The sequence below is a fragment of the Astatotilapia calliptera genome, chromosome 23 (genome assembly GCF_900246225.1).
Source record: "Astatotilapia calliptera chromosome 23, fAstCal1.2, whole genome shotgun sequence".
NCBI classification, from domain to species: Eukaryota; Metazoa; Chordata; class Actinopteri; order Cichliformes; family Cichlidae; genus Astatotilapia; species Astatotilapia calliptera.
This window is the reverse complement of record NC_039323.1, coordinates 1,900,034-1,925,244: the sequence shown is the minus strand read 5'-3', so window position 1 is coordinate 1,925,244 and position 25,211 is coordinate 1,900,034. Positions and strand designations below refer to the sequence as shown.

General features: G+C 41.7%; 1 protein-coding gene across 10 annotated transcripts; it reads right to left on the bottom strand.

Annotated features, from left to right (window-relative positions):
* Positions 1 to 310: 310 nt before the first annotated feature.
* On the bottom strand, positions 311 to 24,504 carry eps15 (epidermal growth factor receptor pathway substrate 15). 10 transcript variants are annotated; one of them, XM_026158266.1, is made up of 25 exons: positions 24,362 to 24,504; positions 21,597 to 21,638; positions 20,940 to 21,029; positions 20,811 to 20,858; positions 20,620 to 20,715; positions 20,335 to 20,397; positions 18,983 to 19,108; positions 18,704 to 18,763; positions 18,232 to 18,492; positions 17,875 to 18,020; positions 17,085 to 17,241; positions 14,769 to 14,851; positions 11,199 to 11,271; positions 9,724 to 9,885; positions 9,437 to 9,634; positions 8,719 to 9,090; positions 8,343 to 8,426; positions 7,810 to 7,972; positions 7,660 to 7,716; positions 7,118 to 7,512; positions 6,547 to 6,616; positions 6,305 to 6,375; positions 5,735 to 5,870; positions 5,380 to 5,585; positions 311 to 2,526 (listed from the first exon to the last, which is right to left on the bottom strand). In XM_026158266.1, the coding sequence occupies exons 1-25, from the start codon at positions 24,386 to 24,388 to the stop codon at positions 2,386 to 2,388; spliced, it is 3,327 nt and encodes a 1,108-aa protein (XP_026014051.1). In that variant the 5' UTR covers positions 24,389 to 24,504; the 3' UTR covers positions 311 to 2,385. The 10 variants fall into 10 exon arrangements, with proteins under 10 accessions (XP_026014051.1, XP_026014052.1, XP_026014057.1 ...); XM_026158267.1 differs by having other exon boundaries at positions 8,343 to 8,423; XM_026158272.1 differs by having other exon boundaries at positions 9,467 to 9,634.
* Positions 24,505 to 25,211: the final 707 nt, after the last annotated feature.

Genomic DNA, 25,211 nt, shown 5'->3' with positions numbered 1-25,211 from the left:
AAGTAGCAGCCAAAAGCACGAGGCACTGAATCCATGTCACCTCCTTTGTTGTAAATCAAAGTGACAACAGGTGCACAGGAGGCAACAACAAGGCAACTTCCAAAAAGGGAATGGTGTTGCAGGTGGAGACCACAGACAATTACGCTCTCGTTATTCCTCCTGACTGACTTCTCTCCAGTTTTGAAGCTCCTCCTGGAGGTTTGCTGTCTCCGGGGATCTGGTGCGTCGTACGAGGAGAAACAGGAGGGGCACTATCACGTGTGGATGACAATATATTAAGAAGATGCTCTGGGGAAAAAAATGCACCAACTGCAAAACTACATATTTTTAATATTTATTCTGTTTCAATTAAATGCATTACATGGCCAAGGCCTTCCAATAATGATTTTTCTTACAAGTTAGGAAGTACAAAATAAAATACAATTAGCCTGAAGCTTAAAAAGCTTTATGGATAAGCCTAGAAACGTACAGTAAGTGGTTCTGGTTTTGAGAAATGTGCAGAATTGTTAAAAATGACAGTAGCCTGTTTGAATACATGACAATGAAGCAATGAAACTAGTACAACAAGAGACCTGGAGAGCAGACATGCAGCTGTGCTCTCCCGTATTTACAATAAACTTCATTGTAGGAGAGCGAGAGCTCTCAGTAGGAAGTACTGCATGAGCCACAGACAGTACACTGGTTAGACATGAGAAGAGGAAACTATCTTCTTGCTAAACATTAAAGTAGTAAGAACAGGAAGAGCTGTCCAAAACATTGTGCATTATTTGATAAGAAATGAGCTAAGGTAATGAGAGAGCAGAGGCCTCTCGCACTTCATCGTAGCCTTTCCTCAGCAGAAAACCTTCTGTCACGTTTAGTAAAGCTTTCCTGTGCCGCCGTGTGGCTGTCAACAGGCCCGATAACACAGTGCAATGTGAGCGTGCATCCTCAGCACATCTGAGGTCTTTTGCAAGTTAAATCCCTGCAGATGTCGAGGTGCACGGCCAGAAAATACACCGCTCTAACGAAAAAGTAGAAACACTTAACAACTTTCACCGTGTTTGTGTAAGACTCTGAAATCCAGGGAGTCTCTCAGAGCGCAAAAGACTCCTGGATTAAAAAAAAGAAAAATCGTACAAATGGTAACAAGTGAAGCACCGACTCTGGCACACGTTGAAATGGGACCAAATGTTCACGTGGTAACATGACAACCGCACAGTTGTAGTTATCCACTCAGCATTCAAGCTGCTGAGGAGCCCTTGAGAGTTTCCCTAAAGGAGATCAATCAGGATTAATGATACAGCTAATGATCAGTTAAGGTAGGATCCACGCTTACATTCATCTATGACAACCTTGCGTTTTGTTACATTCTTTCATGTCGGGCCACAATGAATTTAAAAATTTAGACCGATTTAAAGATCCTAAAGTACTTGAGAGAAACTTAGTTTGTATGTTAGAAAAACAGATCGTGTGCTTTCTGCTCTGCATCCTACTGTAGTGTGGCCTAGTTTTTAATGCAAACCAAGTCATAAAATGTGATGGCTGTAGTTTCATTCATTATTACCTCCCCCGACACACACAAATCAGCGCTTTAATGCTCACGACACAGGTGCTACGGTGAGCAAGGTAGGACTGACATTTCAAAGGAAAAGGTAGCTGTGGCAGATTTGTTCCATTTTAGTATAAATCTACACATTGTACACATTTCACATCTTACAGGAGCCGCAACTTCCAGTTAAACACGAAGAAATGTTGAAATATCCTGACCTACTCTAAATGAAGACAAAAAAAATCATCTTCCCTGCATGAGAGTGGGACACGGTCACTCTGTTAGAAAGGGCCTACAGAGTTACAGAACAGAACAAACTGGGAAACAGAATCTCCCCAGTTCACTGTGGTTGCTTCAGAAGTTTAATCGAGAGCCAAAAAAGAAAATTTTGGGAATTCTTGAGTTCTAGAAAATTAGCACGTCTATTAAAATCTCATCACAAAGAGAGCTGAGATTTAATGAAATGTAGCGAGTTTGTTTAGTGGTTTCGAGCGCGCGCTACAATAAATTACATTCTGGGGACTTAACGCAGCGCTTGCTGCCTAGATTTTAAATGAAGGCAAAACGACATTAACACTAGAACAAGTTTTCTCTTGCATCTTCGTTCTAAAAAGGGGGAAAGAAAAAGAAAAAACGTTACGCTCCTCTATCAAAACCACGGAGACCAACAGAGCATGGACAGTCGGGGGGTTGAACGAGTTAGAGATGAGTTTTGAGTCTCTTCATGGGGTCAGCAGGTGATGCTGAATCAGTCCTGTACAATCCCCACTTTGCTTTGGTGCTTTCTGGGCCGGGCCGGGCCAAGCTGTGCCGTGCCGTGCCGAGCCAGACCGGTAGAGGGGAACGGGGCCTCCTCAGGAGAGTTCAGACTTGCTGAGAGCGATGGCCAGCTCCAGGTCTTCTTGCTCCTGCTGGGTGAGCCTGGCGAGTCGCTCCTTTTCCTCTCGCTCGCTCTCGCGCTTTGCCCACTCTATCATGTCTTCCTCGGTTGGATACTGCTCCATGAAAACAGAGGAAACAAAGAAACATACGCACACAATGGATGCAGTTTTGAAACTTTGAAAACCCACCAGCAGCAGACCTTTTTCCTTCAAAGTGGACACTTTGACTGATTTGTAATCACCATTTATGTGCCAGAAACCAAAGACAGTGAGTCAGGACGCACAATTGTAGGGTGCTAAAAAAAAAAAAAAATCATGTATTGGAGTCTAAATTTGTAGCTCTGTGCCCATTCTGAGAAAGGTGCATCGCAATGAGGTCTAAAAGAAATCCAGACTTTTGCAGACCTCCCAAACAAATTACAAAAAAAGAAGAAAGAACAGGAAAGGCGATTGAAATTGATTTCCCTTTATCCAAATGAAAACAGTCCTCCCTCCAACATATATACCCTTGCAAAGTTCCTGCAGCCACGTGATCAGGGCAAAAGCAGGGACTGCGATGCTAGAAAAGCCTGAAGACAAACAGGCACAGCTGTAGGACCACAATCACATGCACTGAAAGCTCCACGGTCACAAAAAGAGTAGGAAGGAAACACAGTCCACTGGTTAAATTGGTTAATCATTGCAGACTGTGTAAATATGTTCATTATTCTTAACGAATGACAGACAGAAGCAACAGAGGTCATCCCACGTGCATCCAGCCATGCAAAGGAGAGTCTCCTAGCAACTGTTTTAGAGCCGATAATAACAGGTCACGGTATGAAGAACATGCACGAGAAGACGTGTACAGAATGTGATGGATCTGACAGAGAACATGCACTTATCAGTTTGCAGACAACATCCCGCCAATTCTCTTAAATATGAATGAAATCAAACATAAATAAGATACATGGAAAGAGAAATGGTGCTTTTTATTCCACAGCTTTAAGAAAAAAACTTCAGTCTTCTTATTTGTTTTTCATGTTAAGATACTTTAAAGGATCATTACAGAGTTTTACATGTTTTAGTTCATTTACTTGACAGCGCACCGCACTGTAGCTTCTCAGAAATGTGATTTCCTGGTTTCTTTGTATCCGTTTGTCTCGCCGGGTAACAAATATACACACAGAGCAACCTGTGGCCAAATGAACCTTCCTTGATATGAATCTATAATGATTAATAATGCACCTAACTTTATTACTGTTGTGCCCATGTGGTAATTTATGTAATTCGCTGAATTACAGTCTCTGTTTGCAGTGGCACTTTAATGCAGAAGTTACAGAGCTGACAAGCAGCAGAGGGGTTTTTATGGGCTGGGAAATCATCCTAAATGCAACACATGGTGTGGGAAGTTATCAACAGTAAGCTGAAGCATAGTCCAAACCTCTGATAAATGAACTGAACGTGTAAAACACTTGATCCTTTAAACTCAGGGGTTTACAGGTGGTGATGTCATGGATGCACATAGAAGCCGGAGATGGTGGCCTTGATTCAACACTTTATTAAACAGAGGTGTAAAGAAACACAGAGAGAATACAGTCAATCTGCTTCTCCACAACACACTGCTGACCACACGAGGGCTCGGACACAAACTGATGAATGAATGGATGGATGGATGAACAGAGGAAAGCCTGTATAAATAAACAGCAGCAGAGTAAAGGGGAAAGGAAACTGATGATTCGAGAAACGGTGGAGGCACTGGTGTAAGTCAACGAGAGTCAAAGACACAGTTAGTGCATGCAGGTCGGCGACTGACAGGTACATGCGAGGGTGCTCGCGTGACAGGAGAGGATCAACAGTGTTCTGATGTGATGCAACTTCACAGGTCATTTCCATGCAGCATTAAAAAGGGTTGAACTAATAGAACTACTCTGACCACCATGACCCGAAGATTAACCCACACAATCATCTTCCTCTTGGTTTCTTTTATTTATATTATTATAGATATATTAATTTTGGAAGCACATTAATGAACGAGAGGAAAAAGAAACCCCTCCACCATTCTTTGGGTTCAAGTTTTCACAGCAGCCTGCACTGATTTAATGTTTCGAGGCGACGTTAGGTGTTTATCCCAAATCAGTGATGTTATAAAACAGCAACTTACTGAAAAAAGTTTGAGGTATAAAGAGTATGAATGCAGTACTCTGCAGCTCATGAGTCAAGGTCAACTGATGCCACTATGCCCCATGGGTGGGGAAAATTTCCCTGAGACAAATTTAGTGTTAAAAGAAGAATAAAAACTCAGATAATTACATCAGTAATTATAGAGACTCTAAACTTGCACAGGAAGTAATGTCAATGTGACAAAGTTGGGATGGCTAATAAAAAGCCAAATACAAGCAGCCTGTCATCTCTCCATTCACTGCCAAACATTCTGGTTTATATAGAATATATAATAAGAATATATAAATGCATCTATAATTTCTATGCATTTCCTCACAAAGTAAGAGTGCATCTTCAGTCATAGAGTTATATGAGGTGGAATCTCATTATGAATCCATAGAGCGGGTGAAAAGAAATGTTTACAGGGTTAGACAGCATTGTATTATTAACAATAGTCTGACATATACACAAGCAGCAGAAATGCAAAAGAAACCAAAAAAACCCAAAACAAAAATACAAGATTTACAAGATTTTATTGTTTTAACTGGGAGAAGCGTATGAATCACGTAACATTACGAGCCTGTGCTACCGTGTGACGCTTTAATAAGCTGGTTAGTTCACTTTAAGGCTCGTCACTGGCAGTGGATGGAGTGATTTCAAGAGCTGGCCTGATTTGTTCGGGGTTGTATCCTTATTGAGTAACTACATGTTGGTTTACAAGGAGGGGGAAAAAAAAAAAAAAAAAACAAAGAGCGAGAGAGAGAGAAGAGGGTGTGGCTATTGACATTCAGGTGGAGGTGAGGGAGATGGGGAGAGGGAGTTGCTCACTTTGTCAAAGCTGGCAAATCCATCAGCTTCCCGTGCGTTGCGGCGAGGAGGGGAGGAGGGGGCGAAGGGGTCGGCTAAAGGATCCTTTGCAGGCAGGGAGGAGGAGGAGGAAGAGGAGGAGAAGTCTCCTGAAGTCTGTAGCATGAAGTTTCCTCGTCGATGGAAGGAGTCGGAGGACTCCGTTCGATTGATGGATGATTTCTTACCTGACAGGGCACAGACGGGCAGACTCAGCAAAGGCAGGTTTTATTTCATGAACACTGTTGGCACATCCCCAGACGTGTGATAGCTACACTGTTCCAACCGAACAGAGCTACAGGCACTTTTTGTTTTCTGGATAACAGGATCAACTGACCTGGAGGTGGAGGAGGAGGTCTGGTAGGCGTACCCGTTTTTGGCGGCAGGGCTGGGGGCACATCAGAGCTGGCAGGTTGGCTCTCTTCCTGGAAGAGGTTCCTGCTGTCGACTCCAAACTGCTCAGCACCATTTGACTGGAATGAAAAGGTCCAACCAAATCAAATATATCGATTACATAAGCAGGAAGGTGCATGAATTTACTTAAGAACAGCACAGAGGATGTGCGTCATCACTCGCAAGCTCTGTTGCACATCAGTAAAACCCCGATAAATAAAGGTACAGGTACTGTGGTGTAAACAGCAAGTGTGAAATTAGTGTTTCCACACCGAGTTCACAAGAGCTCTCTGCACAGTAGCTCAAGGCTGCAGAAGGCTGCAGGATTTACTACTATGCAGAGACAGAGGCATTTTTGTGCATATAGATTCCTTTCCATGCATACACGGGGCTTTTTATAGTTGCAAATATAAACCAAAACTAACATAAGACTGGATAATTATTTATTATATATGATGTATATACGATGCACGAAACAACGTGACAGAGGATATATTAAAAATCTGGAAATTACCTTTGCCAAAGCACTGAAATCTGCAAAGCCTCCTCCAAATGACTCATTACCAAACACAGCAGCAAACGGATCTGAAACATCAATGAAAAACGACCGAGTGCATGAAATCAGCAGCACTTCAATGCCTCATCCAGCATCTTATTAACAGAAAAGCACATTTTACTTTATTTATTTTTCATTATTTTCTTATTTGCTGCTATGAGTTCTGTCCCCAGTGGGTGGTGCCATGCCACAAGCTGTACCTGCATCTGAGGAGGCACTGACCGCGGTACCACCGGGAGCAAAAGGGTCATTGGATGCTGCGGTGTCCTTCTGAACACAAACAAACACATCAGACGTTTTTATAATCCAGCCTGCGTGGACAAACACGCTCACCTGTAACGTGATTTACTACAACTAGAGCATGTACATCAAACAAAAACGTAGCAGTTCCTCTTTTGGCCACCAGTATTTTAACTCTTTCTGAGCCAATAAGGGAAGAAAACTAACGTATTCTATAAGCAGAGGGCTAAGATCCAAACTTTGGGACTCATTGCTATAAATTAGTTTCTGCTTCCTCTTAACAATTTACATGTCAGCGATATTAACACATTTCTATGCATTTAAACTATTATACAGAATATTTTATATAAAGTATATATAATAAAGTGGATGATAAGCGTTCAGATGTACACGCTTGGTGCTTCTAAAATTACTGCAAACCTTTAGAATGGTAATAAAACATCTGGGACAAATAATTATATTCCTTAAAATACTGTCACAAAAATCTTACTCAACACACTGTAAACAGGTTTTATTAGCGGGTCTACTCACCACGGCCAGATCAGAGCTCGGCGGGGAGCTGCTAAAAGGATCCTTGTCTCCATCTTGAGAACCAAACGGGTCTGCCTCCTTTGTGCTGGTCATTTTGCCTCCAAACGGGTCTGAATCAGCTGTGTTGTTCCCTTTAGAGCTGAACGGATCGTTGGATGCTGCCGCTGGATTGGTGGATTTGGAGGCGAAAGGATCCGGACCCGCTGGTACGGCTGCTGTATCGTTCACCTTGGCTGCAAAGAGGTCTGGCTCCGGCACGCCAGAAGTGGTACCGAAGGGGTCGGCTGAAGCAGAGAAAGGGTCCTCTGAGGAAAACGGGGTGCTGGAGGTTTGTGTGAAGAAAGTGTCTGCAGCAAAGGGGTCTGAGCCTTTGAATGGATCTCCTCCAAAAGGATCTGATTTAACATAAACAGCAGGAGAAACATAATGAATAATATGACCCACTCGTCAGATTTGACACATATATATATATATATATATATATATATATATATAAATAAAACAATGCTGTGCTTGTGTGAGATTTATTGCTCATTAAATACTTTGAGCAGCACCTCCAACATCTGCTTTTCCAAAAGGATCTTCTTTGAAAGGATCATCTACAAAGGAAAACACACCATCAGTCTGCCAGCGTTCATCAAGCATTAAAAACACTCTTTTTTCCATCTTGATTTTTCACGATGAGGTCTTACGATCGGTAAAAGGGTCTGAATGGAAGAAATCCATCTCAGGCAGGGAGGGAGGGCTGCCCTGTGGTGGCAAGGAGCGAGGGCCAGGCTGAGGCGGAGAGGGGGAGCTGGTTGTTTCTGTCGGCTCTGCAGGCTCCTGTTTGCTCTCTGGCTCTGGTGATGCAACCTGTCGCAGAGAGGCACGGCGCTCTGAGCATTACAGTGAATCATGCATTGTGGTTATGGAGGGGGAGGGGTTTTAACACCCATCTGATGATTTAACACAACTATCAGGTTACATCTTTGCTGTCTGCTGTCAGTCTATGCACTTGTCTGGCACGCTGCATGTCCAACATCTCATATCTGTTTCTGGTACAAACAGCTTTTCACAGACAACATTTCAAAGAAATGTGGGTAAAACAAACATCGCAAATGTCACACTTGATGACAATGAAAACAAATACTAATGATAAAAATCAAGAAGAAGAACAGAAGAATACAAGGAGTCACAAAGATGCTGTTTATTGGTTTCCATGGGTATCCTTGAATAAGTTTACCTTCGGTGGGGTCTCCTTAGGTGACTCCTTTGCATCTTCTGTAACCTCAGAGAAGACACCAGGCGCAGGGCTGCTGCGTTCCTGCTTAGAGAACAGACGCACAACTTAAAAGGACAGCATCTGATGTTTTTTTGATAAAAGCTTTGAGTTAAAGCGACGGAGTAGCTCATCTGGTTATTGTAATGTGTAGGTTGCATGTTTTTGTTGTCGCTGGACAGTTTCCTTTGAGACTCACTTTGATTTTTTTGAGATTATCTGTGATGTTTTCCACAAGAACACGGCACAGTTGTAGCATGCATTAGGCTTTACAGCTGTGTCTGTCCACATTTAAAACTACTGTAAGAGTGCTTCTTATTATTATTCATGTAGTTTTTACCCTAACATTGCTCTCCCAGGGCTTGGCAAGGCTCGACAGACTGTACATATCAGTGTAGAGATCATCCAAGGCATCATGTTTCTGCTTTTCATCTTCCCCAGCTTTTGGACTCTCTTCGTCCTTCTCCTCTTCCTTTTCTTTCTCATTCACGCCACCTCTCTCCTCTGAATCTGAATGCTCTTCCACTCTCAGTTCTTTAAGGTCCTCCTGGAAGAGGTCCCTCTGGAAGAGGTCCCCATGGTGGAGCTCTGCAGCGGGGCCTGCTGATCCATTGACCATGACAGGAGAGCTGTCCTCAAGGGCTCTCTTCCAGCTGAGCTGAGCAGTCACCGATCGCTCCTCCACCTGAAGGTCGTTCAGTTTCTGTTGGACCTACGTGCCAGAAGAATAATTTTTTAAAAAAATGACACGATTAAAGAGCAGAGACAACACTTAAACACAGATATGATGAATTCTGTAGCCAGTGTACACAGAAAGTACAGCATTAGGAACACACTGGTGGAGCCACAGCAGTGTTGCTCCATCTGTCCACACAGAAATTCTGGAAGTGCTCAGTATAATCACTGCAGCTATTATTCATGCGTTTGGGTATGTAACAGTTGTGCAGCCTGCTGATTACAGTCGGAAAATAACATTTCCATCAGCTGCGTAGGTGCCAGAAAATGAAAATTTTTTTCTCTGCAGACATGCTGTACGAAACCAGGGAAGAGCTTTTAACCTGTGCAACTTGTGTGAAAGAGTCACGCACAGACTCCTGAAGAGGAGTGAGCTGCTCCTGGGCAGCCTGGACCTTCTCCTGAAGTTTCCGGCTCTCCTCCTGCAGAGCCAAAAGCTCCTCTCGGGCCTGGACCAGCTCCTCCTCATACTGACATATCCTTTGTTCCTGCTCCTCGTGCTCTGACTGCAGAGATGAGATCTGAAAGGAAAGTAACCAGAATTCGAGGTAATTACACAGCTCCTCAAAAGGTTACCAAAAAAAAAAAGAAGAAGAAGGAGGCAACTTACAAGTTGGGTCTCCTGGTTGGTCTGCTGTCGAATGTGAGTGAGCTGCTCCTCCAGGGAGGCCTTCTGTTGGTCCAGCTCATCTAAAGCATCTTGAACCTTCTGACGCTGAGTCTGAAGTTGCTGCAATACTTCGGTTTCCTTTGCCACCTCATCTTGAAGGTCCTGTGGACATAAAGTCAAAGGGGGGAGGGAGGGAGATTCAATAACAGAGAGGAAGTGAGCAACAAAGAGACTTTGGAAAACAACCTTTAAAGTTACTGATTTTTTGAAAGATAATAGTAATAATAATAAGATAATAAACTTTATTAATCAGGGAAATGTAACTGTTACATCAGCTCAACAGAATAAAACAAGAGAAATGTGGTAAAATAAAAGATTAAAAAGATACATTCACATAAAATGTAAGTAGATGGTTTTATGAAGAAGGTGAGAAAAGAATAGAGAAGAAAAACTGGTGAAACCAAGTGAAGGTAAAGGATTTTAAGAAATAATGTGCACTAATGCTGTGTTACAGTGTTACAGAGTAACCACATTTCTAGTCTAAATACTAACTTTTAATACCATTCCTGAAAAAGCTCAATCGGCTGTTATATGTCAGCTTGCCGGAGGGAGAAAGGCTGACGTCACAGTGTGGAATTATTTTCGTTTACAGGCTGCAGATCGTTTTGCAGCTCAGTGAGTCAGTGAGATCGTTAACATCCTTTCAGCAGCGGCTGTCGCTGAAAGGACAACGGCAGCTTTTAATCTCTATACTAATATCAGAAACAACACAAAGTGCTTTAACAACAACATGTTAAGGCAGAATAGATTATGGAAATAAAAGCTTGTGCTTTGCATGTATTTCTCTTTATTAAAATTCCCATGTTGGAAAATTTGTATTTCCTTGATTCTTAGAAAATCACTTCCTGTTTTGAGGCTGGCTTTCCAGGGTTTGATTTCAAAGGTGGTACGACTGCCACAAAACCCATTCTTAACCTCTGGGGAATGCTTGGGTATGTGCAGTATACCACGTCCAGGAAGAAACTCAGACAATATAAATAACCAGAAGCACTCGCACATAAGTACAATCGAGTGCAGCTACAAAATTCAGCTACATCAGCTCCTTCGATACCACCCTCGCACTCAGACTCATTCTTAAAGAACTCTGCAGCCTCGCCCCTTTAAGCCAAACAGCTCCCAAAATAGAGCCCAGACGAGGCAGATCAGCCTCTTCCTCTCCGAGTATCATTAACTGCATTTCTGAACAAGCGTCTCAGACTGCAAATCAAATGTGTTATTGATCTTCTCCTCCAGAACATTCAGCCCCATAAAAGTGAGCTTACCAACCTGCATTTGTTTTGCTTGTTTGTTGGTTTTTAAAGGGAAAACAGACAGAAATGCACACGTGCGTTTAATGCATATTAACTGTGCTCCAGCAAGAGTTTTTGTAAACCAGTGATTTAGAATACAGGTAAAATCTCACAAAGAGACCTCACCTGCACTTCGGTGCTGCGCTGTCGGATGGCCTCCTCCTTCTCCTTGATCTCCTCCTCCACAGAGCTCTTCTCCCTGGGGTTGCAGCAAAGGAGACAGGTGTATTTAACCACCAAGGAGAGCACCAGCCCACCAAGCCCAAGCCAGCTCTCTAGTGAGCATGCTTTACCCGGCCCCTGAACCACCACCAGCTCCTCTCCCTCGGCCACCATGATGTTCTCCTCGACTCCCAACTTTACAGAAGAGAAAGCAGCATCAAGTCCTGCAGCGAGAGCAGGTGTGTGTGAGCGCTGCGCTGTGGGCGACTGCGAGGATAAGTGTCGGAGAAAGCGAGCACGTACTTGCTCAGTCAAACGCGTGGGAGAAAGAGCGAGAAGCAGATGGCTGCTTCGGGGATGGAGGGAGAAAGAGAGGAGGAGGGACGAGTGATGATCTGCCAACCTCCAACATCTATCATCTGAGCCGTCCGTGTGCTCATCCTCTCTACGCTTTTTCAAGCATGCAGCAAGAGGGAAAGAAGAGACGGGTGGGGTAGAAAGGAAGCGTCATAACTTGTGCACAAAAGATACTTCAACTACCTTTAAAGGAATCCTGTGCTTGTGTTGAGTGCTGTGGTAAGGTGTTATATAAACCATTAGACACAAAAAAAGGGCCTCGCTGACATTTAACTCTGTTATTGAATATAAACGATTACTCTAAGGTATTTTATGCTAGTATTTTCAGCTCAAAGGAAAACTGAGAACAATTACCAGAAACGGGAAATAAAGAGGAAGCACATACAGAGGTAAAGAAAAGATCCTGATTGGTAGGGCTGTGCGATATGACCAAAACCTCATCTCCCGATATCAGACATCTATCGTCCGATAACGATATAAATCACAAAAATGTAACATTTTCTGTAAATTCTGTGAATCTCGGGCAGCTCGACTTGCGTGAAGTGTTTCCAGCTGCGCGTCGTGTAGCTGGAGTCGAGTGTTTTAACCGATGCATGAAACGATGCATTTTTAGACATAAGTTGTAACGGCGCCGTTTTCTTTGTGAGTATTTATTACACGGCGTGCTGCTGGCGGCTCTTTTTACTTCTCATCCATAAATAATCTGCATCTTTCACGTGATTCAGTTTATTTTGAAAAGTCTCAACAGGATCTTGAGCTTTATTGTGAAAGGTTTATGTGGAACATAAACAAGCGGACGCGCGATGGCGTTACCGTCGTTGTTGCTAACGACAACGCATAAAAACAGGCGCTTGTCCGTCTGTAGTGTGGTTATATTACATATAAGAGAAAGAGAGAACTTTAATAAATTAATAATAACTCCAGTGACCATCAGAACCATGAACAAAATATTGCTGTAAACACTTTATTTTGCAACACCACGAAACAAACGATAGCGTAAAATGAAACGATGGAGGTTTTTATATCGTCATCAGATATATCGTTACATCGAACAGCCCTACTGATTGGTGTTTTTACTTAAACATGTTTTTCAGTAAGTATTTCTGCTCACTTGTTCTCTTACATTTGTTTTTGGTTCAGTATTTTTCACACAACCTTAACAAAACTAACATTTTAATATTGTTGTGTGAAGACACAAAAGAAATTATGCCTCAGTTTAACTTATTAAAAAACTATTCTATCGCTCGCCACACAACAAACACACAACTCCCCTGATAATCTACGAGCTGCAAATGCAAAGGGAACCGTTCCCAACTTCTACTCACCCATCAGCATCATCGTCATCATCACTGCCAACCTCCTTATCCTGAACAGAAGGCTGCTGCCCCATTCTGAAGCAGCAAAGACGCTTCATCTTTCCAAACTCTTATTAAATAAAATCTGTCCGCAGGTGATTTCTAACTCAGTTTCCATCCTTCTTACTTCAAACAGCTGTCGTCTAGTGTGTGTGAGATTCTATGTGTGTTTATTGGAAGGCAGAGGTAGGAGAAAAGGCCACTTTCTCACTTCTCCCTCTCAGTTTTCACGAAAAGGGAAGCTACGTTCTGTGAAGTATGGAAATGAAATCCATTACTATGACAACTGCTCAAACCAAGACTCCATGTGCAAAGCATGCATGCAAATGTGCAGCTGCTGCAGCTTTTACTTAAAGGTACATCTGGCATTTAAGATCATGTGAAGTAAAAAGGCAAAAGAAGGTAAAAACATAAAGTCTGGAATCAGGTCATGTCTCAGGATCTCTACTAAGTCAAGGTTATGACTTTCAGAAAAACGAATCACCTTGTTTTTGAACCGTTCTTTTTGCTTTGATCACAAAGGAAAACCTCAGGTTATGCACTGCTGCCCTCACATGGCCCTGTGTCGTTATCATTTTAAATCTATTGTTTTCTGAAATGTTGCGAGGCCTGCAGACCCTGACGTACCAATGTTCCCGCCAACATGCTTCACTGTGCGAAGGTTTCGGTATTTTTATTTATTTACAATTTTTCCATTTTTGCCAAAGAGTTCAACTACTGTTGTCACATCTACATAGAAATCTGTCCTCTTCTCAGTGATCTCTGGGTTTTATTTGTGTCTTTCCATTCACACCATTTTAACTTGTGCATTTCTTACTGTGGAGACAAAGACTTTAACAGGTGACTGGTGCAGATGTTATGTTGCTCCCCTGGGTTTTTTAACCTCCGTCACGACTAAAGGTTTTGCTCTCGGTGCACTCGCCTCACCACGCCCACTCCAAGGTTGACTGACAACACTCCCATCACATTTTTCTCTACACTGCTTATTGTAACGTGATTGCCTACAAGGTCTTTGGAAATTATTTTGTAGCCTTTCTAGGCTTCGTGGGTCTCTTTGAAGCTTCTTTTAAGATCCCATAAAAGTTGTTATAATGAGGTTTGTTCACATCAACCAAACTTAAAAGATGTGATTTAACCATTTGAATCAGGTGTGTTGGATCAAGGACACATCCAACACCTGCAGGTTCCCCCTCTGCTTCATCGGACTTAAAGTGGCTTTGGGACTTAGTAGCGCTGAGGTTCCCTCTGCACTCTGAGTGACCGCAGAGTCTTCAGCCAAGTGCTATTATTGTGTGTCATTATTTCTGTTGTGTTTGATTATGATTACTACTTTCAGACAATGCAGATAATCAGTGCAGAAATCCCATTAATCCCAAACAGTTTACACCCTCTCCAGGGGCGGATCTAGAGAGATTTTCTTAGGGTGGTATGGGAATCAAATAGAGTGGCCATCTCTTTACACGTGCAGGTGTTACATTCTGTTATATATATAGTTAAAATACATCAAATGGAGTAAGTTCTTACTGGCTTTCAGTTCAGACCCTTTCCACCTCTTGTCTTTTTAACCATCTGCTGCTGCAGTAACACAAGTGTTTATTATTTTTACTGGAACTTTGGCTGTGCTCAAAGAAGTGCGAGTGTGTCCCTCCTGCATACCTGAACCAGCAGAGGCTCACAAACACCCAGCTTGAACCCTTCATCTTTAGGCCAACAATATAAACCACCAATGAAATCATCTCCACCGCCATCACTCTGTTAATAACATGTAGGTGTTTGCCTTTTTTTTTTTTCTTCTTCTTTAAATGTGAGGAGAAATGATTACCTTTGTAGTTCAACAATCTCGTTACTCAGTGAGTCCAGCTCCTTGATGGCAGAGAAGTCGGCTGCTAGGTTAGCTGCGTTGTTCTGGTGAGGACAGGAAAACTCAATATCACCAATAAGAAAGAAACACCCACATTACTGATATGCAGATGAAAGTACTAGAGACCAGCCACTCATTACAACTCTTAGCACAAAAGACAGTCACAGCATAAATAAACAAATGAACTACACTAACGGCTTTTCATCAAGTCATCTACTGTTAGAGGCTCAACAGGCAGGACTTGGGGAACAGCGGTTTTAAAAGCAGCCTAGCTGATACCACTTAAACTATACTACTGAGAATTTAAAAAATCTAAAACGTCTTCAAAGCCTTGATAAAAACACACAACCACAGAAACAGATACAGCGATAAGAGTGCATCTCAAAAACTAAAAACAGTAACCTTTGTTTCTCGTCAGCTTCCCTCAAAAGCACAAGGGCAAATGGAAACTAAATATCAAATTCAAATATTTAGGATAAAACTACGTCAGATAAGAAAAGAGGCAACCTGTTGAGAGTTATGAGATGCACTAGACTGTTTCTGATGAATCGCACTCACTCAGGATTGTGTCAGTGCACGTGAAATGGATGAAATGCAAAAATGCAAAAAGATGAGGTAAAGCAAAACTGCTGCAGAGAGAGGAAATAAGAAACACACACAGCTGCAAGCTTAACAGGAAAAATACACAACACACACACGCGCACGCACAAACACACCAAGAGAAAAATACATCACTGAAAGCCACAATTAAGACAAGCAACATAATTTATATCTAACAGTGCTGATGCAATGGAAAATTATAATAAGTCACTGCTGTAAACAGATGGTGAAAACTCCAACCAGAGTCTGTTTTAAGCTATAAAAAAGACAGCTGCTCCAATTCACTATCAATCAGTCTCATTATTAAGGATCTTTCAGCGTCCATGAGATCAGTTTTTGTGCGTTTTTAATTCTTGAATTGCAAGCGATTGCTGGGTTCTTAAAATCAAACCAAACACTAATATTTGGTGATTTAAATATCTGATATATCGGCTGATTTAGAAACTTGTTTTATCATCACAGAAAGCTGTAGATAGCTCGTTTATGCTCAGATCAGCGAGTTGTTGTTTGTTTGTGGTGTTGCCAAACAACCACCGCATTCTTCTTCCTGCTAAGGTCATCAGATCAGAGGCTGCTGGTGGCCCCACGCGCTCAATTTAAAACTCGTGGCGATCGGGCCTTTCAGGCAGCGGCAGCACGGCTGTGGAATTCTCTCCCACTGGTTTCACGCTGTACAGAGTCCACTGGTTCTTTTAAAAAGCAGCTGAAGGCATTTTTATACAGGCAAGCTTTTAATTAATTTGTTGTATTTTACTGTTTTACATTGTTATTTGTTGTATTTCCATTCTTTTCATTTTTCATTTTCTTTGTTGTAAAGCACTTTGTGATTTTTATCTGCGTAAAGCGCTAAATACATAAATTTTACTTACTTACAAAAGGGAAATTACAGAGTGCCCTCTGGTGGACAAACTATGCAACATCAACAGTCATAACACAGTTGAAGGGTGCTGCTCTCATCTTTAGCTTACTTACTACTAGGGCTGCACGATTTTGCATAAAATGAGAATCACGATTTTTTGGCTTAGAATTGAGATCACGATTCTCTCACGATTTTCTTTTCCAGTATAAATATTTATTGCACTTATTAACTGCACATCAACTTCGTAACAGTTGAGACTGAACATAAAAACAATAAATAAACATTTAAACAACAAATGTCTCACGTCGTCGTCGTCTTTTTATTTATTTATTTATTTATTTTAAATCGTTGTCATTTGGAAATGAGATCGCACATAAGTATGAATCGAGATCGCGATTTTCTAACGATTAATTGTGCAGCCCTACTTACTACATTTTCATTTATTGGCTGTTTTATCTAGAAACCGATATATGAGGAAAATGGCTAGTATCAGGCCGTTATTAATATAATAACAAATAAAATAGTAACAGCCTGGAAGCATTTATTTGTAAATCCTAGGTGACTTCCTTCTCGAGTTACTGCATTCACAAGATTTTCAGGAAACTTGACCTCTGGCCTTCGTTTTTAATAGTAGCCTTACAGTATCAATAAGAAAATGCTACATCATCTCGTTCTCAAGTTATTGTGTTCATTAACTGGATGTTCGTGCCGATTACCCGTCTGGCCCCTGTGGTGATGAACCTTTTACTGCTGAGGGGTAAAAAGGACCCAAACATCACTAATAATTATTCACAACTCGAGTGTTGAGAGCGACTCACCTGTTTGATGTTTTGTCTGTCAGACGGAGGAATCATCTCTGGGGACAGATTTTGTGGAGGGTCTAAGCCTTTGGTCAGTTTCAGATTAATTAGATAAAGCGCCAATGCGAACTGCTCTCGCGTCAGTTTCCCTATGTCTCCAATGTCACAGAGCTCCCTGAGGGGAAAGAAAAAAACAAAAGCACACAGGTTACATAAGACAGTAACGATTTATACTTCAGGCAGTGCCTATTTTTGATGGCCAGGCTAATCATTATGTGAGGGAAACCAATACACACAGAAGCTAATCAGCCACATGAAGATAAAAATCCATAATAAGATCATCTGCTGGTCGTGTGCATGAACACATAGTGCACTGCTGCATTTTGCAACATTCAATTATAGCTGAAACTAGAATATGTTTTTACATTTCACTTATTATAAATAAAGTGTAAAAATGAATGTTTCACAGATGTTTTATGAACATTGTATCTTTTCTAACCATCTATGCTATTGTTAAAACACATAAGCACCTTATTTTCCAACACTATTATTTCTCTCTAGTGTAAAATAACTATTTATCTACTTCTTATGACACGTCTCTCTGCAAATCATCCTTTGTAGCACTTCATGGAGTTTCTTCCTCCTTTTTCCTTCGTTTGTGTGAACAGAAGAGCAAAGTGCACAGGATGCCTTATGTTGCACAAATTGCAAAGCTCTCTGAGGTAAACACGTAAAACAGAGTAACTGATTCTTTGAGTAGAAGCTGGACAGAGGAGTCAAAGGAGGAGATTTTAGTGACGGTACTTACCAAACCCGTGCGAGTGTAGCGGAGGGCAGCCCGGTCTTGAGGAATATATCTCTGACTTCAGGGCCAGACACCAAGCCATCCATGTCGGCGTCCGTCTTGTTGAACAGCTCGTCGAATTTCGCCTTCTCTGCTGGCGATACTACCCACTGTACAGAGAGAGAAAACAAACTTAACCACACTCCTCGCCACCGCGGGAACATTCAGAACAACTTACAGCAACGAGAGATTCACAAACCTTCGCACTTCCTCTAGTCTTTTTCTTTTGAAAAACACACTGAACTAGCCAGTTTGAAATCATCGTAACTGTTGATGTACCAGTGTAGTAGTAAAATAATACTTCTCAGGCACTGCACTCACAGGAGAGGTGGAGCCTGTACTCACAGGGGCAGCTGCTGGTGCTGGGACAGGGGCAGGAGCTGGGGTGGGTTTAGGAGGGTGGGGCATAGTCTTAGAGCCAGCGTGGGAGGAGCGACTGTCTTTGACAGAGGGGGGCGAGGGTAACAGGGGCATCACGGGAGGCACCGAAGGTTTTTTCCTCTTGGAGGGTGGCACCAGGGGAGGCGGTAGGGACATGGGAACAGGCTCCCCCTCTAGAGCTCTGTACACCAGATACATAGCCTGGGAAAGGGCAACAAAGTAATGAGAAATGATTACCCAGCATCCTGCAGTTCAGTCTTCACACTTCCTCCTCATGTCTTGGATCTTTTCGATTCAGAACTATAGAAATAATTTAAGATCCTATGACTCAGTACACAGTTGAACAACCTAAAGTGAAACCAGTTGTGAACAAATACTAAAACCTTATTTGTAATATTAACTCGAGTCTTACCACAGAAAACTCATCTCTGTCCAACATGCCGTCTCTGTCTATGTCACTGAGCTCCCACACCTTCAACACACAGAGATATTATTGATGAGCATCAGTCATCACAAAACTGCAAAATAACAAGTGCCACACCGCCAACTCGCTACAGACTCTCACTTTCTTTTGACGCTTTAAATCTTCCGTATTAAGCTCCAGTGTTACTGTATGGTGTGGTTTCTATTCATTTTTCACTAAAGCAAAAACTTGAAACTAACATCAAAGAGTCCTGTTTGAGAATCATACCCTGCCCAGGATGTCCACCGGCAATTTGGAGTTAAGCAGGACGGGCTTGACCTTCTCTCCCGACAGCATCCCTCCTACTGGGCCAAGACTGTCAAAGATGGAATCGAACTTCATCTTCTCCTCAGGCTGGAAGAAAAATAAAACAGCTGCACGATGAAAATCACTCTAATGGAGGCATAGACTGATGTGCAGCTTAGGCTGGTCAGATAAGGTTAGTCTTATACACCTGTCCAAGTCAACAAACATTCAAAGCCACCACGTCTGTACGTGGGAACGTTCTGCAAACACAGCTTTGCTTTGATGAAAAACATCCCGTAATTTTTAGTCTTTAATTTCCTTTTAAACTTCAGTGGCTTTTTCTTCCCCATTTTCATTGCTTGTAAATCTAATTTTGCAAGCTGCATATTGGCTTCATTAAAGCATGTTGTGAATCTTGTATGTAAAAAGAGCTCTTTTCCTCCTCTTTTCTCAGCTGCTCCCTTTAGGGGTCGCCACAGAGGCCCGACATCCCAGCCTGTCCCTAACATCCTTCTGTGTCACACCAACCAGTCTGCACATCCTCCTCTTTGTGGTCTGCCTCATTTCCTCCTGCCTGGCAGCTCCATATTTGACATCCTTTGTCCAGTATTTCCACTATCCCTCCTCTGCACATGTCTACATCGTCTCAGCCTTGCTTCTCTTAACCACTCTTAAAGCCTGAACCACAGAATAATTCAGAGGTTTCTTTTTTAAACTTGAGTTTTTATTTAACCTTCTGAGATTGTTTTAAACTAAATATCAATGTGACTTTTTTTTGTTTTTTTTATTAGTGTCATTTATGTTACATCCAACATTTTGGTGCAATTTATTGGCCACAGTTTTTTGTTTTTAAACAAAACCATTTTGGGGCGTTAGGCTTAAAAAACCCATCACACTGTTGATGAAAAGGGTTTTACAAACTCGTGTATCAAATATGATAAACTTGGTGTTACAAAGTCACATTGTCTCCGAACCCTTTGACCCGATCTGTCCGTTTGACTCAAATTATGTCGCTGATAATGAAAATCTGAGCATCTTCAAACAATATAAACAGACTCAAGACGCTAACCAGCATCTCAGCAGCAGAGAAATGTTGGCCTTCAGCTGCACATAGAGAAAAAAGAAGATCATTTTGGTACTTCTGATTCATGCTTATTAACAAGTAGCACTGGGATTGCAGAACTATACATACTGCTTAAATGATCACAACGAAAAAATATGATGCTTCTCTTAAGGTAACAAAAAAGGAGATAAAACTAGGAAAACATGAGAATTAAAAAAAACAATCACAACTATATTTAGACAAAAAGATAGCACGTTGGAGCGCGCCTCACCTTGACAACCCAGGGAAGGTCAGCAGCCCCTCCTCCTGCTAACAGTGGGCTGCTGCTGTCATGCTGGAGATGAGCACAAATATTTTTCTATTTCAGTGTTTGCATTAAAAATACATTAAAGAATATTTTTAAAAGCCAAGACCAAATACTAACAGTTAAAGTTGTTTGTAGTGAAACAAGCACCTGTGAATATACCACAGATCTACTGTATTGGACTTCAAATAACCAGCAGTGACTTTAATAGCAGGCACAGTGTGGATTTATAGCACACAGGAGCAGACTTACAAATTTCGGGGGAGGAACAGCCACATTAAGACTCTTGAGCGCCACCTCCAGGCCATTCTGAGCACAAGCCACCAGCCGCAGGGCTATGAAGAATTGCTGAGGGCAGAAGAAGAAGAGTGACGTAAGCCTGGTGATGATGAACACATTTCTGAAGGAGTTCACTTTGGAGCTACTTGACAGTGTGCTGGTACCTGCTTGTTGAGTGCTCCCTTTCGTTCAGAGTCTGCCAAATCCCAGATCTAAGGAGACATTTACAGATAAAACATCTGTTAGCATCGATGAGAACATTAAAGCTAACAGAGAGCTGCGTCTCCACTCACCTTCCCAAGGACCAGGTCAGCCAGACCTGACCTCTTTAGGAACAGAGCTGCATCAGCTGCTGCCACTCGCCCGCTGCCAGTCAGATCAACCTACACACACACACACACACACACACACACACAGACACACACACACACACACACACACACATTAAAGCTTATCTCATCTTAGAAACTATCAGTATAACAAGCTAAAATGCTAACAAAGACAAAACTCTTAGCTTCGAAAAAAGATGGGGAACAACTGAAAACCATGAAAATCGGCTTTGGAGCCTCTGAGTCATTTAAATCAATGCTGGTAATAAACCAAAGACATTTTCTCAGCAGTCTATTGGCTTAGTCGTCTTTCATGAGGCTCAAAGGGAGTGCTGCTGACATGTTGGGCAAAGGGAAACATTATTAATTCATTGAGGTACTTCCTTTATTGGACACAGGCACTGAAACTGATAAAGAGAAGTGAGATCACTGCTCGCTGCAAGACAGCAGTATAAATGCAGGTTTAGTTTGTGTGCTGAAACTACAAAAACCACATCCTCTCATTGGAAGATTTTATTTTTTTTGATTATCTCCATCTCCATCCAGAGCCATTTAAAGCCAAACTATGCAGGAGTTATATGCACACACACTGTAACCCATGGGAAAGATACAATGGCATACCTGACGATAGTATTTGTCATAGATGGGGTTTCCACTGGAGAGCTGTTTAAGGAGAAAGAGAAGTATAAAAATTTAAAACAGTCATTTTTACCTAAATTCAAAAATGTTCCTTATAACAATCTAACACTAATCGTTCAAATGATTTTTCAAAGTTAGCTCTGAAATAACCAACAAGAGTTTGACATCCACTGAGCCAGTTAAAGAGCTGCTTGTTATAAGTATAGCCACTGGCCAAATGTGTTAAAAACAACTAAAAATTACTTTAATGACTCATTTAGTAGAACGTTTTACCATTAAAGAAGCCACAGTGTGACTGCAAAACCAAAAAGTTTATAATGGCTGTGTTACAGGTGGGATAACAAATAAAGACAAAAACAATACAGCATCTATGACAATGAGTAGCAACAAGGTGCAGCAGTTTTCATCATTAATAAGTCAGCTGCTTATAATTACAATAAATCCAACTTTTACTCTTAACAAATGCCTGAAAAAAGCGATTTCTTAAACTTTCCTACTTCCTGCCATATAAGCACATCAAATATTGTGTAATTTTGCTTAGAAAAATCCGTATTTATGCAGCATTGTTAATAATTACCACAGTCTCCCCCCACTAAAATGAGGCAGTTATTTTGTCTTTTTGAGTTGAAATAAAACATGTCTGAAAATGCTGACGCACCTGAGCTGTATATCTGGTCAAAAACAAGCCACAACCTAAATATATTCAATTAATACAAAGAGAAACTGTTTAAATGTCACTGAGGCTGAGAAAATATCGCTTTTCCAAACAGCTGTTTCATTGAAAAGCTACTCTGCATTTCCTCGTAAAGATCTATACAAATACTCTGGAGAATGGATGGATGACTCAGAATACACCAGAAGGTTTATGCTGAGTTGCATGCACAGAGAGTGATAACTTTTGTGATAACTTCAGGATGCAGGCTACATTTCCTGGGGCCCCTTGGTCAGCTTTAGGCATTTACAACAAGGCATCACTCCAAAGGCAACAGTTAGTCTGGCCTTCTGTCATGTCCTCCCTAAACACCCCTCTTTCCTCTGTTAAGAAAAATGTCTACCGTTGGACTAAAGAGGAAATAAAGCAGTGCTTCCTTATTTGTGTAACTGAAACTGACAACTGGTTGTTTGGTTTCAAATTGGCAGGTGCAAGAAAGCGAGGAAAGGGATGGACAGTAATTGTTTCAAGTGTGAATCAACCAGGGAGTGGCTGGTCAATGGAGGCTAAGGCTTTCAGACACATGTGAGATTACTCTCTACTGTAAAACAGACTTAGACCTGACACAGAAAACAACTCACGCACACAAAAAGCAAAGTTATCAGTCAGCTTTTTCACCCACCAGTTTACAGTGAAATAACTGTTGACACACACATATCTTTCTCTAGTCAATGCAACTTTTTTCTTTTCCCCTATGACACACAATAGTGTGCCTGGGACTGTTGGCGTCTGTAACACTGTGGTCTTTGTACTGGTGACTTTAATTGAGCACTGAAAAAACACCCCTCAATCATCCCCCAGCTAGCCCATACAAAACTGCAGCAGATAGCCAGAAACATCAGGGCGCAGGAGCTGGCGGGACAGGCTAGACTGTTCTAGAGATTATAACCACCCATGGTAATAAAGCACACTGATGTCACTATCAACACCAAACATGAGGCGAGTTTGGGGATTATCGGGCATCTGACAGGAACACTTGCAACAAGCACTGGTGCCTGACAGGCCAATGAACTCCCACAGCTCCCAGATAAACACAGGTTTTAAGCCATTTGAGAGACAAGGATCTCAAAGCTGCTCCTGACAGGCAACTCTTGTCTGTTGCTGGAGGTAACGGCAGCTCAGGTAACAAGTCCACAACTGAAAGCTGCTAATTTAACCTGCCCGTAGCCTCCTAAACAACACAAACACATTCTGACGCTACATTATTTAGAACTTAATTTAGCTAGCAGCAACTGTGCAACCGTTTACCACAGTAGAGGTGGCTAGTTGCTTGTACAATTCACTTCCTCTTGCTAGTTACAACATAACAGCTAACGATATGAGGAGTTTTCTCTATTAACTAATTGTTAACAGCAGCAGCTAACAGGGTAACTGTTAACGCTGTCCACTTTTGAAAGGTCACAGGGGGGAAAGACACCAAGCCAATCACCGAAGCATGTTTACTTCTAATAATAGCAATAACAAGGCAGCCTATTCAGTCTAACCATGTAACAAAGCTACATACGAGGCAAGGAAATCCAACACATAGGCTACAAGCTTTACTGTATATAGCTTGGGTGCTTTATCAGAGAAAAACAATGTTAGCAGAGGCTGAAGTAGCAGAAATGTGACAGTAGAGCCACAGCAGAGCCACACATGGGCAGCCCAACACCCAAATAGCCTGCAGCAAACCGGGGCAGCACTAAATACGATTAGAAAACACCCGAAAGGAAACGAAGACGAGTAGCGCTAGCTTACACGGTTTATCTCAACTTTGATAAAGCGACTCTAAAACAGCCCAACACTGGTCACAAACTAGCTGTTAGCTAGCAGGCTAGCTAGCTAGCTACGCCCTTACGCAGTCCCCAAAGAGATTAGGAAGAAACTTTTCCCAGTCACAGCAGGGCTAAACTTCCAAAAGAGGAACCAGAATCAAAGAAAGCCCGCGATTCTTTCAGCCAGACTTAACCGACGCTGCCGAAACATCTCCGAGCGTAACAGGCAGAGGGCAGAAAGCGTTTGCTGTCGTTATATTTGAGTTGTAAGACAGTGTTACCTGAGTAAGAGACAGACTGGAAGCCATAGTGTTTCTGTTTCCCACCGCTTCCAAGCTGCGCTGACGACAGGCAGCGGTAGAGGCCGCTGAAAACCCTGAAGCCAGACCTCAGGGACCGACCATCCCTCCGTCGCTGCGAGGAGGTGCACAAATAACAAAAGCCAATGGATGCAGAGATAAATAACAGATAAATAACAAATAAAGACTTGAAACACCCACTCTATGAATTTCTTTACTTTTAGTTGCGTCATTTTGCTATCGGCAATTCATTTTTCTATGGGTCGTTCTAAAATATATTTTAAATGTCTAATATATAAGGCATTCAAAAATATATAGATAAATAGAATATCCACTACGACCAAACACATTTTTATTTAAGTTCGAACACTAGTGAAACACAGCAAATTTTGCAAGTCTGACTTTACGTTTTCAAAGTAGAATAAAAATAGAAAAAAAAAAGAAAAATAAAAATAAAAATGAAAAAAATGAACTGTTAACATCTGTTATTTTGCCTGTCAATCTATTGAGTTTAATAACAGGAAGCAGAACTGCCCAAGCTGATAAAGTCGGTCAAAGTATAGGAAAATGACAATGAGGACAGAGAACTACGACATTTAAATACAAAGAATATTTCATTATTCGACTGAAATTCCTGCAAAAATTTCAAAAAGCCTCATAAGACAAGTGTTGTTCACCTAGTCTTAGTTTTTAGTCTAGTTTTATTTAACTTTGATAACCTTTGTGAGTAGAAAATAAAATACAGACGAAAGGAGAAGATTCAAATGTAAATGCAGCTGAAGTATACCCAGGTACTGCAAACTGTAGTTTACCTTAAACCTTGAGTTTAAAC